This window comes from Esox lucius, chromosome 18, assembly GCF_011004845.1.
Source record: "Esox lucius isolate fEsoLuc1 chromosome 18, fEsoLuc1.pri, whole genome shotgun sequence".
NCBI classification, from domain to species: Eukaryota; Metazoa; Chordata; class Actinopteri; order Esociformes; family Esocidae; genus Esox; species Esox lucius.
In genome coordinates this window covers 4,631,646-4,649,820 of record NC_047586.1, presented here as the reverse complement: position 1 = coordinate 4,649,820, position 18,175 = coordinate 4,631,646, and the positions used below count along the sequence as shown (strand labels likewise).

The 18,175-nt window shown below is 46.4% G+C and overlaps 1 protein-coding gene across 14 annotated transcripts in view; it reads right to left on the bottom strand.

Annotated features, from left to right (window-relative positions):
- Nucleotides 1-18,175, bottom strand: part of cacna1c (calcium channel, voltage-dependent, L type, alpha 1C subunit) — a 269,744-nt gene that overhangs the window by 55,585 nt on the left and 195,984 nt on the right. For all 14 annotated transcript variants that reach the window (XM_029114494.2, XM_029114487.2, XM_029114488.2 and 11 more), the window contains 5 exons: nt 14,964-15,103; nt 14,030-14,200; nt 10,999-11,198; nt 8,548-8,651; nt 3,682-3,854 (listed from right to left, as the gene is read on the bottom strand). In XM_029114494.2, the coding sequence (XP_028970327.2) occupies nt 3,682-3,854; nt 8,548-8,651; nt 10,999-11,198; nt 14,030-14,200; nt 14,964-15,103 (788 nt within the window). The remainder of the gene's footprint in view (nt 1-3,681; nt 3,855-8,547; nt 8,652-10,998; nt 11,199-14,029; nt 14,201-14,963; nt 15,104-18,175) is intronic.

Genomic DNA, 18,175 nt, shown 5'->3' with positions numbered 1-18,175 from the left:
CTTCCAACGTTTGTCTCCGAGCAAAAAAAACAACCAGTCAGTCCATCAATCAATCAATCTATAACATCCTTTCTGTTTCTCTCTCCCAGCTTCTCTCCCTCTCTCCTGACTGCAGGATGTAATGTAAACAGCCTATCTGTCCCACTCGACTGCTTCTTCGTTTAACTGTTGTGAGCATGCCTGGCTCCAAAGTCTGTTAACCAGCCCAGCACACACATAGGGGGTTACCCTGCAAAGTTAGCTGGATTCACCCAGTAAAACATGACCTTCACCCAATCCTGTTTGTTTCCAGATAATGAATGAAGACAATACTTCAGAATTGTTGATTGTAATGACACTTCTACGCTGCCTCAACATATTCCTGCCATGTTCACAAAAAAATCTCTGTTGATGAGAGATTCTTTTATTGTTGATTCCCATGACATGGGATTGCTAGGTTTGAACCCAGGTCAACTTAGTTATGCCACTGAGCTAAAGCCCATATATCCTTGGGGATGTTGTCTTTTATTTCTGGCCTGTCCTGAACTCTTGTTACAGTCTGTATTGCTACCTGATGAGCCAATTCAATGTGTGTGTGTGTGTTTATGTGTGTGTTTATGTGTGTGTGTGTGGATTGGTGTGTGTGTGCGTGTGTTTGCACGTGTGTGTGTGTGTGTGTGTGTGTGTGTATGTGTGTATGTTCCCATCTCAGCTCTGATAACAGTAGAGGCCTGGCCAGAATCCTTAGGTCCCACGCTAAAAAAGGCTTGGGGGAGAAAACAACAACATGCTGCTCTAGACATGGGCTAAAGGCTAGCAGACACCCCCCCCCCCCCCCCACACACACACACACACACTGTGCTAACACATAGTGTGTATGTGAGCCCCAGATGCTACTGTATCATACAGACAGCCCTAGATGCTATCATACAGACTGACCCCAGATGCTACTGTATCATACAGACTGAGCCCCAGATGCTACTGTATCATACAGACTGAGCCCTAGATGCTATCATACAGACTGAGCCCCAGATGCTACTGTATCATACAGACTGAGCCCCAGATGCTACTGTATCATACAGACTGAGCCCCAGATGCTACTGTATCATACAGACTGAGCCCCAGATGCTATCATACAGACTGAGCCCCAGATGCTACTGTATCATACAGACTGAGCCCCAGATGCTACTGTATCATACAGACTGAGCCCCAGATGCTACTGTATCATACAGACTGAGCCCCAGATGCCCACCTATTCCCTTCCTAAGTGCACTAGTTTTGACAAGGGTAGTTTGGCAAACACCCACAGGATAATAACCTCCAGCCACGGCGACAAGTCTTCCAGTCCTGGTGATTTTGAGTCCTGGCTTCAGGTCTCGGTGTTCCTTTCCCAAGAGAGCTGTCCGTCCAAGCTTCAGGTCTAGTACAGAGCAATACAGTACTCAAAGTGTGTGTCTGTGCGCCTGGCCAGTCAAACAGATAGGTCTGGCAGTCTGCCAGGAAGAGCTGGGCTCCAGACAGTGAGTTCATTAGCCGGCCTGGTGTAGTCTAGGCCCTGACCCTATCAGTCAACACCATCACAGCCCCCAGGGTACAGGTTTCCCAAAGTTATCCATCTGCATTTTGCATGTCGGATTAAATGCTTTGAAACCGGATGAGTGGAAAAGCTACGTGTAGAGTGCACAGTGAGAAAGACAGGCCGGCAGACAGACAGACAGGCAGACAGACAGGCAGACAGACAGACAGACAGGCAGGCAGGCAGGCAGACAGGCAGGCAGACAGGCCGGCAGACAGACAGACAGGCAGACAGGCAGGCAAACAGGCCGGCAGACAGACAGACAGACAGACAGGCAGACAGACAGACAGGCAGGCAGACAGGCCGGCAGACAGACAGGCAGGCAGGCAGGCAGGCAGGCAGACAGATCTACGTCATTAACACTGGTAATGAGCCACTATGAGGTTGAGAAAGACAGACCGAGTCAGATGTTATTAACACTGGTAATGGTGCGCTGCAAGAGGCAGGCTTGGACCATGAACACAGAGAAAATAAAAGAGCATTAAACCTGTTGGAGCAAGGCCCAAATTACATCCACTCTGTTTGTGTGTGTGTGTGTGTGTGTGTGTAGAAAGAGGGAGAAAGGCAAACAGAGAGAGAGATAGAAAGAGGGTGCAAGAGGGAGAGAAAGGGATGAGAGTATGTGAAAAAAGCAAGCAATGGAAGCACATAGACTTGGCTACTCAACCACGCTGAAAAAATATTCTGCAATAAATTACCTTTGGTGTTTGAAGTGGAGAGAACGAGGGATGAGATAGAGGTAGTGAGTATAGGACTACAAGAAAGACAGAGACAGAGAGAGAGAGAGAGAGAGAGTTGAAGCTAGAAGTAGGGAGATAAGCTGGTCCCTCTTCTACATGAAGGCCTGGAAGGATAAATAGCTGTCATGCGGTCGAGTTTCTCACTACAAACCTTGAGTGAAATCCTCCAATACAGCTCTATCTCAACCTGGCTCACAGGATCAAAGAGGGGGGGTGACCTACGCCTGTGATGTATATTACAGACATGCTGCCACTAAGTCACTGAGGAGATTCTGTATGACAACTAAGACACTGAGGAGATACTGTATGGCAACTAAGATATTGAGGAGATAATGTATTTCAACTAAGATACTGAGGAGATACTGTATGGCAACTAAGTCACTGAGGAGATACTGTATGGCAACTAAGTCACTGAGGAGATTCTGTATGACAACTAAGTCACTGAGGAGATACTGTATGACAACTAAGATACTGAGGAGATTCTGTATGACAACTAAGATACTGAGGAGATACTGTATGACAACTAAGTCACTGAGGAGATACTGTATGACAACTAAGATACTGAGGAGATACTATATGACAACTAAGATACTGAGGAGATTCTGTATGACAACTAAGATACTGAGGAGATACTGTATGACAACTAAGACACTGAAGAGATACTGTATGACAACTAAGATACTGAGGAGATACTATATGACAACTAAGATACTGAGGAGATACTATATGACAACTAAGACACTGAGGAGATTCTGTATGAAAACTAAGTCACTGAGGAGATTCTGTATGACAATTAAGATGCTGAGGAGATACAGCATGACAACTAAGACACTGAAGAGATACTGTATGACAACTAAGATACTGAGGAGATACTATATGACAACTAAGCTACTGAGGAGATACTATATGACAACTAAGATACTGAGGAGATTCTGTATGACAACTAAAACACTGAAGAGATACTGTATGACCACTAAGACACTGAAGCGATACTAGATGACAGCTAAGGTACTGAGAAGCCCTGCAACGACAGGGAGTGAATGGCAACCGAGCAGGGTGGTGTTAGATGGAATCAGCACATGAGCTCCAGCCTAGCCCTGACTAGGTAGACTTTAATTTAGCTAGGGGAGGCAACACACACATACACACACACACACATACACAAATTGAGAGAGCACCCAGCAGCTGACAGATGAGTGCTGATGGGCACACCAGTTGCAGTTCAGCCCTGATCGGTACAATCGTCATTCGCTCACAAAACTTGCACACCTCTTCCCTAACTCCATCACACACACACAAACACACACCTAATCCTGCCACCCTCCATTTTTATTTAATCCAGCCCACTTCCATACCCACCCGCCCTCCTCCCCAGCCTGCACTCACGGTTTCTGGGCTTGTCGTCATCGAGGCCTTCGTCCTCGTTCTCCGGGTCGATGTCCTCGGCCTGGGTGATCCAGTCCAGGTAGCCCTTCAGGTCCTCCTCCAGCTGCTGCTTCTCCCTCAGCTTCTGGAAGTCTCCGCGGGCCTTGGCCTTCTCTCTCTCCTTAGAAAACTCTCTGAAGAGGAGGAACAGATGGACAGAGAGGAATAGAGAGGGAGGAGGATGGAGGAAGAGAAGAAGGGTGGAGAAAAGAGGGGAGAAGGAAAGAGGTAGAGAGAAAAAGAGGATCTGAAAACCAATCGTGTCGACTGATTTTTATTTTTTTCTGAGCAAGCAGTAGGTCTATTAGAAAAGGAAAAAGGAAAGTGAATTTTGAAACAAATCTGAAAACAGGATTACTTTTCTCGGCCCAATCAATGTTACCACATTTTTTCCACTGGTAGGTAAAGTATAAACAATCCACCCACATGGAGATGAGAATCCTGCATTCGTAAGACTTCAATAATTACTGCATGACATTAAGAAAAGTCTACATAATTCAGTGTGTAGATAAATGTACCTTCATTCATCCACCATCTTTTGGTGTACTAGTGTGCATCTGGAGAGAACTAAAATCCCAGCACCAAACCACTGACCCACTACTGACCCACCACTGACCCACTACTGACCAACCACTGACCAACCACTGACCCACTACTGTCCCACCACTGACCCACCACTGACCAACCACTAACCCACCACTGACCCACCACTAACCCACCACTGACCCACCACTGATTCACCACTGACCAACCACTGAGCCACCACTGAAACACCACTGACCCACCACTGAAACACCACTGACACACCACTGAAACACCACTGACCAACCACTGACCCACCACTGAAACACCACTGACCCACCACTGACACACCACTGACACACCACAGAAGGATCACAGAACCACCACTGAAACCCCCAAAACAGACCACAGACAGACCCAGTGGGGCAGAGGCTACTTCCTAGCACCGATCTCGTCCTGGCCGCCTCTCAAATGGCACCCTATGTCTCCAGGGTGAGTAGTGTTTCTGACCAGAGCCAACAGACAGGCCCACCAGTTAATGGGAGGTCACTACACAGGGGCAGGGGTTCCATTTGAAACTACATGCAGTTTACTGGGATCAGTAGGACCCACTGGCTATAGAGAAAATACATCCTGGGCTCTATCTTGGTTCTTTCCTATTTACGTGAATGGCTGATATGTTTTATTTCTGCGTTGTACTCTGACCGGTGCCCAGCAATGATCATCGATAATAAAGTGCATGATTAGAAGTAGAACAACAAAACAGGGTTCACACTTTTTTACACTAACATGAAATCAACATTCAGAATGTGCATGTGGAATCCCTGGCCCAGACTTCCTCTCTCTGTCACTGCTTGGAATCAGTAGCCATAAGATTAGTAACCATGGCTTTTTAGGCGTTCCGTGAATATATTTAGTCACTGAAGTTCGATAATGTTTCTTTTGGAAATGAACCAGAAAAAACCCAATTCAAACACTACCTGTGGATCCTTTTGTTATAAAGATGCTATACCAGGCTAACACAAGGCTGACATCCTACAGCTAACAGCTGTTGGAGAAGAGAGCCTGTAACACCTCAGTCCCAACTAAAAATGGTTGAACAGGAAGAGGCAGAGAGGAAAAGATGAAGTCCGCAGAGCAGTCAGAAAGAAAAGCAAAACCATTAAATCAGTCAGTGTGAAGACGTTGTCACCAATCAGTCAGACAGTCATAACTAGTAAGTCAAATCCAGTCAGTCAGTCAACTAATCATTGATTTACTGCGTCAGTCAGCCAATCAGTAATCAATCCAGTCAGTCAGTCAGCCTTATCACTGATTTACTGTGTCAGTCAATCAGTAATCAATTCAGTCAGTCAGCCAATCAGTAATCAATTCAGTCAGTCAGCAAGCCATAACCAGTCATACCCAGTCAGTATGAACCAGCCAGTCAATCAGTCCGTCATCCAGAACCAATCCTGCGGTCAGTCAGTCAGTGAATCAATTAATGAGTCAGTCAGTAAGTCATTTACCCTTTCATCTAGTTGGAACCAGTCAGTCAGGGGGTAAAGAGAGGAGCAGTCAGTCAGCCAGATAGGTAGAAAAGGTCACAGAACCAGTTCAGACCAGTCGGAGCCAGTTCTTACCCGCTCAACACCCCCAACACCAAGTTAAGCACAAAAAATGACCCTATGATGATTAGTGTAACAAAGTAGAGCCACGGCCAGCCATTTCCTACAGCGTCGTTGACCTGGAGAGAGGGGAAGGCAGGGGAGAGTTAGTGTCCCTTCAACACACACGCCACAACAAGACTCCAGTGGACTGCCCTCCTGCGTGTCTGTCTGTGTGTGTGTGGGTGTGTGAATGTGTGTGCGTGTGTGTGGGTGTGTGTGTGTGTCTGTGAATGTGTGTGTATGTGTGTGTGTGTGTGAACGTGTAACAGGGGTGTGATGAGAATCCTGTGGTGCCTGAGACCTGAAGACTTGTGTTAGCTTCCCGAGCTAATGCCTTGCTCACGTTATCTCAGCAGGCTAACACTGTGGGAGGAGCCAGCATGGTGCTGTCCATTCTGTACCTGCTTAGTTACCGGAAACATTCCAACTCCTACGCACCTCACATACAAAACAATAAAAATGTTCAACATCTTAGTCAACATGAGTATAAATAATTTATCATAGTGTCTCTCTGCCATGTGTGTGTATGTGTGTGTGTGTGTGTGTATGTGTGTGTGTGTGTGTGTGTATGTGTGTGTGTGTGTGCATCAGTGTTTATGGCTTGTACCTCACAACATGACTCTCGCTGGGTAAACTAAAAACAGAACTCAGACCACCTGGCGGAAACAAAGCAAGCTAAGTTGTTTTTAAATGGGAATAGGAGCTCCCCTAGGAGGGTCATGGGTTAAACCACATAGAGGAGCTGAGAAAAGTTTGATGTGCTGAAGTACTGACCGACTTCACTCAGTGTAGTGGTGGATGAGGTAGAGCGAGGGAGAACGAAGAGAAGCGGAGAGGAAGGGAGAGGAAAGAAGAGGAGACAGGAGTAGAGAAGAGGAGAGAAGAGGAGTATACAGTAGGACAGAAGAGGAGAGAGGAGCAGAGAGGAGATAAAGAGAGTAAAGGAGAGAAGAGGTGAAAAGAGGAGAGAAGAGGAGAGAAGGGAAGAGGAGAGTTGAGGAGAGAAGAGGACAAGAGATATGTCCCAGAATGCCCTGCTCTCTTGCTGTGTGACATGTTGACAGTGTGTCTGTCCTGTGGGAACACCCGCATTCTCTGAGAGGTTGTGACATCACGTCACCCCCCCGGCAGAGACACGGGACGTATTACCATAAAGCGGACAGACAGATGGTAAGGGATTACCATACGACCGGTACATAACGCGCCAACCCACATGTCAACACATCTGCACGCACCTAGCAGACAGGCTTTCAACCAGGCCCTGGACATCACCTTCCCAGGAATCACCTCTCCCCACCTTCCTCTCCTTATGCTCCTCCTCTTCGTCTCACTGTACCCATAATCCTTTGCAGTGACCTGCTCCTGAACCTGTCCCTTGAGGCTTAGTTCAGCGACTTCTCTAAACATGACTAAACCAACCTATACTAACACACACAGTATTTTTCCACTCTGACCACCGCCTCGGGTGCCCTTTCAGAGAGCCTGTCAAGATGGACTGAAGCTTACTGGAAGTGTAGACTGCCACTGAAAGACTGGATGGACTTTTGCAATGAGTTTCTGTATAACAATATGTTAGGATTGGGATGTCCATGGTAATGAAATAGGGTTGGGATGTCCATGGTAATGAAATAGGGTTGGGATGTCCATGGTAATGAAATAGGGTTGGGATGTCCATGATAATGAAATAGGGTTGGGATGTCCATGGTAATGAAATAGGGTTGGGATGTCCATGGTAATGAAATAGGGTTGGGATGTCCATGGTAATGAAATAGGTTTGGGATGTCCATGGTAATGAAATAGGGTTGGGATGTCCATGGTAATGAAATAGGGTTGGGATGTCCATGGTAATGAAATAGGGTTGGGATGTCCATGGTAATGAAATAGGGTTGGGATATCCATGGTAATGAAATAAGGTTGGGATGTCCATGGTAATGAAATAGGTTTGGGATGTCCATGGTAATGAAATAGGTTTGGGATGTCCATGGTAATGAAATAGGGTTGGGATGTCCATGGTAATGAAATAGGGTTGGGATGTCCATGGTAATGAAATAGGGTTGGGATGTCCATGATAATGAAATAGGGTTGGGATGTCCATGGTAATGAAATAGGGTTGGGATGTCCATGGTAATGAAATAGGGTTGGGATGTCCATGGTAATGAAATAGGGTTGGGATGTCCATGGTAATGAAATAGGTTTGGGATATCCATGGTAATGAAATAGGGTTGGGATGTCCATGGTAATGAAATAGGGTTGGGATGTCCATGGTAATGAAATAGGGTTGGGATGTCCATGGTAATGAAATAGGGTTGGGATGTCCATGGTAATGAAATAAGCCATTGTGTTTGAAAAGGATCAGTTTGTTGACATCGCCCTCATTTAGATTTCGGAGCCTCCTGCACCCCGCCTCCCCATTCTCCTGGCTCCTTTCCGCTCTCCTCTCTTTTCTCTTCCCCCTCCTCTCTTCTTCCCTACCCTCTCCTCTTCATATTTTCCGTTCATCCCTCTCTTTCTCTGTCCCACAAGTCTTGTTGTCTGGTCTGTGATCAAAGGGAGGGCAAACACACAGACACAAACACACATATATACGAAAACACACGCACACACACATTCGAAAAACACACGCATACACACACACACACAGAAAAAGAGCTCTTACCCGCTCAACACCCCCAGAACCAGATTTAGAACGAAAAAGGATCCAAAGATGACGAGACTGACAAAATAGGCCCAGGGAAGTTCATAGCCCATAGCGTCTTGCATCTACAGAATAGAGAAAAGAGGAGGAATGGGAGGAGGTGAGAAGGAAAAGAAAGAGTATTGCAAGGGGGAAAGGAGGAGGAAGTGGAACAGAAGGAGGACGAGAAGGAAGCAAACAAGAGGAATTGGAGAAATAGGGAAGGAAGAGGAGGACAGGGGTTAAAATGAGCGACGAAGAGCAGAGTTAAAGAGAGCAGTTGCAGTGCAGGTGTGTGCGTGTGTGAGTGCGTCTGTTTTTGGTTGTGTGTGTATTTAGTTGTGTTTGTATTCGGTTGTGTACATTAGAGCTACTTGAGAAACAAATCCCCAAACAATGGAGCTAATTAATTCAAGCTCCCACCATAGAATTCCAACAACGGCCGTGAGAGAAGATAGAACCAGGACATTAGCCACCATGAGGGAACACAGGAATTCTACAACTACGGGAACACAGTCAACAACAGGCACTTGATCGCAAATGCCATTGAGCAGAGGGCTCTTTGGTTCATGGAGGGCTGTTGTCGTGTCCACAGTGCAGTATGTGTGCATGAGCGCGTGAGCACTCCCCAAGACTCTGTTCGTGTGATTTGATGGTGATGTGTGTGTATATATATATATATACCCGCTCGTTGAGATCCAGGCACAACGCGACCTCTTAGTCGACGGTTAACGCCAGTGGATGCTGGTCGCGCTATTCATGGACGGCACGTTCTGTCACTATACTGTTTTGAAACTTCGTTTTGGGTCTGATGTCCAACTGAGTGTTCTACTCAACGCATCCTCATTGGAGGTGGATGTAGATTTGGTCTAAAGTGCGTTACTAAGGCTTGAAAACACAACAGATTTTAGCTAAACCTTTCGTCCTCCATTGGATGTCACCAAATTGATGATAGATGCAGTATAATGTTGACAAGCTTGTTATTATTGACGGCCACCAAATTTAAGCTTATTAACGTTAGTTTCACTAGCTGTTCCTGACTTCGCTAGCTAATGACAACGTTGTTTTCTGCTAAGAATTAGATTACTACAGTAATGTTGTTGTATTTCCAAGCGCCTTCAGTGTACTTAAGACGAAACGGTAATTAGTCCCTGTTTTAAGTCATAGTTTCATTTCTGGTCATCCACATGGCCTCAGTGTCTATAGAATGATAACGACCAGGCCAACGACGACACCGAACAGTGGAGATGCAATCTGTGAATAAACAGTGGCACGGGCTCACCATTACGTACGCAGAGGAACCAAGAGGGCTGTACCGAAGCACATGGTTTTTGGCTTCTTCCAGCCTTCGGCTGACGATAACAGTTCTGCAAGCGTGCGCGCGCCAAGCGGTGAGAAGAGCAGCAGAGTGACGGTAGGAAGAAAGTCAGTCAGGGGTGTGGAGACAGGCGGTACGCATCACACCTCGTCACCTCACCACGTACACCAGCCGGCCGGGGGTCATTCTGAACCGAAAACTAGACTGTGGAGTCATTTGAATAGAACCATTTAAAGGGAATTTAACAGCTTTTAACGAGGACGGCTCCTACCTCCATAGAAGCCCTTTACTCAGGCCATTGAGAAGTACTCAGAAATATAATCGTTTCATCACTGAATGGGAATTTCAGGTCACTTTCTGAAATGACCGCATTACCGCTGGAATTCACCCCAATCTTAAAGTACCTACATGATCTTAAAGTACCCACAGAAAACAAATGGGGCTGGCGAGGTATTTCACTGTGTCACTGGTCACGGCCAGAGAGAATTGCTGTGTGGAGAGGAAGGCACTGTTGCATTTCTGTAGAGTGAGGTAGATTATACTACACAGTGAGAATGCATTAGCCTTTAACATTACCATAACCAACATAAATATAAAGGCAATTACGGGCTGTGTGTTTCATTCTTTAGGCCTTGTGTTTGTATCGCTGTGTGTCTCTGTCGGTCTGTGTGTCTTAGTGTGTGTCTGAGTGTGTGTCTGAGTGTGTGTGTGAGCTAGTCTGGCCTGTAACACACTCTCTCTCATCTATAATCAGCAGACTGATGTGCTCGGTGGTTGTCTCCCAAGGCGACGCTTTGTGTCTGACCAGACACCGTCTTCCTGTGTCACTCTTGCTGGCGTGATTTCCGTCAGCGTTTCGCTATCGACGTCGACGGAAGCCGCCAGCCGCCCGACATCCCGTTAGGTAGCCTGGGGCGCATGATCTACCGGACCTGGGCCTGGATTCTGGCGTACTGGCGTCGGAGACGCGCTACATGGAGCGGACGCCGGCAAGCGAGGACCTGTGTGTGACCTTCGACCCGTGCTCGGTGCGTGACCTTCGACCCGTGCTCGGTGTGTGACCTTTGACCCGTGCTCTGTGTGTGACCTTTGACCCGTGCTCGGTGCGGACTCACCCAGTAGAGAACGTCTGTCCAGCCCTCCATGGTGATACACTGGAACACCGTCAGCATGGCGAAGGCAAAGTTGTCGAAGTTCGTGATGCCGTCGTTGGGCCCCTCCCAACCCATCATGCACTGCGTCGAGTTCTGGGTGCAGTGACGGCCATGGGCCCCGTTCGGAGCGCAGGGCGCGGGTTTCTCCTCCACCATGGGACCTGTACAACGCGCACACACAAACAATTGAATTATTCATTATTAACCCAAGCCGCATATTAAAGGTTTCTGTGTTGGGCTTTTGCTGCACTCGACTGAGGCAGCTCTATTCCAGCCCAGGGAGGCTCTTCACGCTGCCCAGGCTGACTCTCTCTCCCCTGCGTTCCAACACTGTGACCCATCAGGTCCCTCTCTCCAACCTCTCAGCCCTTATGGTGGGGCCGCCAGCCATACGGGGCGTTGGGGACCTTTAATCTTTCAGGCAGTGGCATTCACGAGCCGTGGCAGACTTAAAATGAAAATGATCATGTAAATAAAACAATGTAAATAGAGTATCTGGTCATGGCCAGCATATCTTCCGCTCAAGGTCCCCCCCACCCCCCAAAACAATCAAATGACTGTCATGTCATGGCTGCTCAGTTCACCGGTCTCAGTCGGCGTGGCTGGCAGTGACATGCCGTTCTCAAACAATTTATTATTTCTGAAAGACTTCCATTTCACTCATCCGTTTTATCTGCTGACCCCCAATTTATTCTACAGCCGGATTAACCAGCTACTGTCAATATGTAGACACTGGGACATGAGAACTAATGGTTCTACTAGACACTGGGACATGAGAACTAATGGTTCTACTAGACACTGGGACATGAGAACTAATGGTTCTACTAGACACTGGGACATGAGAACTAATGGTTCTACTAGACACTAGGACATGAGAACTAATGGTTCTACTAGACACTGGGACATGAGAACTAATGGTTCTACTAGACACTGGGACATGAGAACTAATGGTTCTACTAGACACTGGGACATGAGAACTAATGGTTCTACTAGACACTGGGACATGAGAACTAATGGTTCTACTAGACACTAGGACATGAGAACTAATGGTTCTACTAGACACTGGGACATGAGAACTAATGGTTCTACTAGACACTAGGACATGAGAACTAATGGTTCTACTAGACACTGGGACATGAGAACTAATGGTTCTACTAGACACTGGGACATGAGAACTAATGGTTCTACTAGACACTGGGACATGAGAACTAATGGTTCTACTAGACACTGGGACATGAGAACTAATGGTTCTACTAGACACTGGGACATGAGAACTAATGGTTCTACTAGACACTGGGACATGAGAACGAATGGTTCTGCTAGACAATGGGACATGAGAACTAATGGTTCAACTAGACACTGGGACATGAGAACTAATGGTTCTACTAGACACTGGGACATGAGAACTAATGGTTCTGCTAGACACTAGGACATGAGAACTAATGGTTCAACTAGACACTGAGACATGAGAACGAATGGTTCTACTAGACACTGGTACATGAGAACTAATGGTTCTGCTGGACACTGGGACATGAGAACTAATGGTTCTACTAGACACTGGGACATGAGAACTAATGGTTCTGCTAGACACTGGTACATGAGAACTAATGGTTCTGCTGGACACTGGGACATGAGAACTAATGGTTCTACTAGACACTAGGACATGAGAACTAATGGTTCTGCTAGACACTGGTACATGAGAACTAATGGTTCTACTAGACACTGGGACATGAGAACTAATGGTTCTACTAGACACTGGGACATGAGAACTAATGGTTCTGCTGGACACTGGGACATGAGAACTAATGGTTCTACTAGACACTGGTACATGAGAACTAATGGTTCTGCTAGACACTGGTACATGAGAACTAATGGTTCTACTAGACACTGGTACATGAGAACTAATGGTTCTGCTGGACACTGGGACATGAGAACTAATGGTTCTACTAAACACTGGGACATGAGAACTAATGGTTCTGCTGGACACTGGGACATGAGAACTAATGGTTCTGCTGGACACTGGGACATGAGAACTAATGGTTCTACTAGACACTGGGACATGAGAACTAATGGTTCTGCTGGACACTGGGACATGAGAACTAATGGTTCTGCTGGACACTGGGACATGAGAACTAATGGTTCTACTAGACACTGGGACATGAGAACTAATGGTTCTGCTAGACACTGGTACATGAGAACTAATGGTTCTACTAGACACTGGTACATGAGAACTAATGGTTCTGCTGGACACTGGGACATGAGAACTAATGGTTCTACTAAACACTGGGACATGAGAACTAATGGTTCTGCTGGACACTGGGACATGAGAACTAATGGTTCTGCTGGACACTGGGACATGAGAACTAATGGTTCTACTAGACACTGGGACATGAGAACTAATGGTTCTGCTGGACACTGGGACATGAGAACTAATGGTTCTGCTGGACACTGGGACATGAGAACTAATGGTTCTACTAGACACTGGGACATGAGAACTAATGGTTCTGCTGGACACTGGGACATGAGAACTAATGGTTCTACTAAACACTGGGACATGAGAACTAATGGTTCTGCTAGACACTGGGACATGAGAACTAATGGTTCTACTAGACACTGGGACATGAGAACTAATGGTTCTACTAGACACTGGGACATGAGAACTAATGGTTCTGCTGGACACTGGGACATGAGAACTAATGGTTCTACTAGACACTGGGACATGAGAACTAATGGTTCTGCTGGACACTGGGACATGAGAACTAATGGTTCTACTAGACACTGGGACATGAGAACTAATGTTGTGTGTCTGTCCAGGCCAATATACGTGTGTGGCGTGTGGCATGTGTGGTGTGTGTGTGTGTATCCAGGCCTATATATGTGTGTGGTGTGTATGTGCTTGCGTGTGTGGTGTGTGTGGCGTGTCTGTGTGACATGTTTGTGTGTGTGTGTGGTGTGTGTGTGTGTCCAGGCTCATATGCGCGTGTGTTCTCACCCCTGTGGTAGGGGTACCCCTCTCTGTAGAAGAAGCAGGTACGGTGCATCTTGCCCATGAACAGCTCCAGGCCGATGATGGCATAGATGATGATGACGAAGAGAACCAGCAGGGCGATGTGGAGCAGTGGTACCATGGCCTTGATGATGGAGTTCAGCACCACCTGAAGGCCTGAGATGGAGAGGAGAGTTTACACACACACACACACACACACACACACCCTGACAGACCACCACCTGAAGGCCTAGACAAGTATACTAACACAGAGGAACAATAGGCAACACACAGAAGATTTAATTAGCTAGCTGTGTATTAATGTGAGTGTATTATAGTGTTTTACTGTGTGTGTTACTGTATGTGTGTGTGTGTGTTTTTCTGATGTGATGTTAGAACACAAAAACATCTGACAGACACCCTTCACTTCTCTACAGATGCTGAATCACAACTTGAGCTCGGTTCTGGCAACAACAGACCGACTGATTTAAGACATGGCATCTGTACACACATAGCCGAAGAAAGAGCCCTATTGGGACGGCTTTGTTTGTAAGCCTGCGGCTCCTTAAAGTCCGGAGGAAAGTGTGTGTGTGTGTGTGTGTGTGTTTATAAGCATGTCAGGTGTTTTTCTAAGTCACCTGATGCAGAACCTTTCCACTCTCCCACTCTCCTATCCTCCCATTCTCTCCTCTCTCCCTCTCTTTCTCAAGATTTATTTGGCAGCTTTGACCACAGACAGAAAAGCCATCTTGTAAAGCAGTGGTCTGGACACAATGTCAGCGATCAGTAAGCGCTATCGCTAGCCCAGTCCAACATCCAATCTCCTGTCCTCCTCCCCCAATCTCCCACCGCACCTGATCCCAGGTGAGGGGGGGGGGAGAGGGTGGGCTAACAATGAACCCTGCGGTACACTCAGCGTGTGTGTGTGTGTGTGACTCACTGGGTACTCCGGACACCAGTCTGAGTGGCCTGAGCACCCTGAATGCCCGGAGAGCCTTTACGTCAAAGCCCGCCGCCTTCCCTCCAATGGGTGTACCTCCATCTACTTTGGTGGCCTGCTCCAATATAGCGCTGAAGAGCCTGTCGAGACAGAGGGTGAGAAGACCGGGTCAATCATCAGCGTCGTGTTTACCATCATCATTTTGTCCGCCATGAATATCCACTTCGTGGAACGTTAATGAGGTATAATGATGATCATTCTCCAGGTGTCACTCCTGGTAGCGGTGGCGGGGGTGGTCATGCATCTCTGCTAGTTTGGTGTGTTTGGTTGTGATTCTGTAATGAGCCGGCTCTGTTTTGCAGAACAGAGGTGTGTCCCAAAAGAGTTCTATAGAACAGAGGCGTTTCCTAAGAGAGAGAGTTCTGCTGAACAGAGGTGTGTCCTAAAAGAGCTGTGCAGAACAGAGGTCTGTCCTCAAAGAGTTCTGTAGAACAGAGGCGTGTCCTAGGAGAGTTCTGTCGAACAGAGGCTTGCGCTAAGAGAGTTTGGTGTGGGTCAGATTAGTATCAAATGTGGTACCTGCACGCAAGATTATAGAACTTTTAGGGAGCAGAAAACTCGGCTAGTCAGTGGAGACCCATTGGTGGGTGGCCATCAACCGCACTGAGCATCTAGTGTTGGGAGGGACTTGACCCTTCAGAGTGTTGGGAGCGGACATTACCCTTCAGAGCAGTCAAAATAATGCTGATTGTTTTTTATTGGTATTAACCAAAGACAAGACCAGGAACAGGGTTTTAGTGATAGAGTAAGCATTGAATCTTTTGGGGATAGAGTAAGCAGTGAATCTTTTGGGGATAGAGTAAGCAGTGAATCTTTTGGGGATAGAGTAAGCATTGAATCTTTTGGGGATAGAGTAAGCAGTGAATCTTTTGGTGATAGAGTAAGCAGTGAATCTTTTGGGGATAGAGTAAGCAGTGAATCTTTTGGGGATAGAGTAAGCAGTGAATCTTTTGGGGATAGAGTAAGCAGTGAATCTTTTGGTGATAGAGTAAGCAGTGAATCTTTTGGGGTTAGGGTAAGCAGTGAATCTTTTGGGGTTAGGGTCAGCCGTGAACCTTTTTGCTACTCTGCTGGCGCAAATCTACTGTAGATGTATTGTTTGGGTCACATGCTAATCTAACCATTAATATAAAAGACCCGAGCGCTGGGGCGATACGTCTTCATGAATCAGTCAGTGTCACATTTTAGTTGTCAGTGTTTAGATATTCTGCCCGGTTCTTGAAAATGTTAGCAGAGTATTCAGGGTAATTCCTTCCATCTATTATCGGGATAGACTCGAATATTTAGCTAGCATGAATTATGTAGATCGTGGCTACGGACTCTGGATAGTTTTTCTCACATAGGAGCTGAAATCCTGTGAAACCATGACTTCTCCAAAGCACAGGAAGTAGGGCTCCTGGTTCTCACTCATGTTTCATGACAGGTTCAGGTTATCGTGTTTAGATCCATCTGTCCATTAGAGATTGACCTGGTTCTACCCAGCTGAGACCCTCTGGTTTCTCTCTTTCTCTTTGTTTCTGTTTTACACCATTGTGCTCTGTCATTCTCTTTTCCCCTCAGTGCCTGCCCCTATCGCTGTCTCTCTCCCTCACCCTCTCTCCCTCACCCTCTCACCCTCTCTCCCTCACCCTCTCTCCCTCTCTCCATCTCTGAGTGTCTGTTAAGCACTGTAATATTGTCAGACAAAGTGATCTCAGGGGCCAATGGGCGCCGCATTAGATCTGCAGAATGATCAATTAACACAGTGTAATGGGTGCTTGAAAAGAGCACTTATCTGTAAAACATCTCTCTCCCCATCTTTCTCTGCGCTCCAATCACCCACCTCTTTCTTTTTCTCTCTATATTTCTTCATCCACTTTTCTCTATTTCCCCGTGTCCAGATGGAAGTTTCATGAGGTTGTTGTGGGTTGTGTGGTGACAGTTCTTTGTTCTCTTTTATGCTTTTCAGTATAGCTTCTCTCTTACATCTTTCCCGTGAAGTAGTTAGCAGTGGTAATTAGTAGTAGTAGTTGGTAGTAGAAGTTAGCCGTGGTAGTTAGTACTAGTAGTTAGTAGTAGTAGTTGGTAGTAGAAGTTAGCTGTTGTAGTTAGTAGTAGTAGTTAGTAGTAGCTGAGTTTATTATTTTATTTTCCCTTGGGCCACATACACTTAATTGCTTAATGAGTTAGTACGATGACGCTGGCTGCTTTGTAACGGCCAGCTTCCTGTTCTTGTTTCATTCCGTTATTCTCAATCAGACCCACATTAGAGACATAAAACCCGCCACATCCTGTCATACAACACACCAAATCTTGTCATACAACACACCACATCCTGTCATACAACACACCAAATCTTGTCATACAACACACCACATCCTGTCATAAAACACACCACATCCTGTCATACAACACACCAAATCTTGTCATACAACACACCACATCCTGTCATACAACACACCACATCCTATCATACAACACACCACATCCTGTCATATAACACACCACATCCTGTCATACAACACACCAAATCTTGACATACAACACAACACATCCTGTCATACAACACACCACATCCTATCATACAACACACCACATCCTGTCATATAACACACCACATCCTGTCATACAACACACCAAATCTTGTCATACAACACACCACATCCTGTCATACAACACACCACATCCTGTCATACAACACACCACATCCTGTCATACAACACACCACATCCTGTCATACAACATGCCACATCCTTCCTATTCTCCGTGAATGCTACCTGTGTCCCAAACAGTCCTACTGGAAAGAAGTGTACTGTTTACTGACTATTGTGTCATTTGGAACACGTTGTCGCACGTTTGCCTCACCTGTCACAGGGAACAGAAAGCATGTGACACATTGAGTTTGAACAAGGTTGAGTCACAAAAATGCAATAGGCAGCGACTGTGTCCCAAATCTTTTGACAAATGTCTTCTGTAAAAATGATGTGCGATGAAAGAAGGACGTCTGTTACCAATCGGACAGAACATGTGGCCCGAAGCTTCTAAAGGACAGGAGGTGGGAGTCACAGCAAATATACTGACTGACACACAGACATGGAGATAGCTGTGTGTGTGTGTGCGTCTGTGTGTGTGTGTCTGAATGTGTGTGTGTGTGTTTTTGTGTGTGTGTTTCT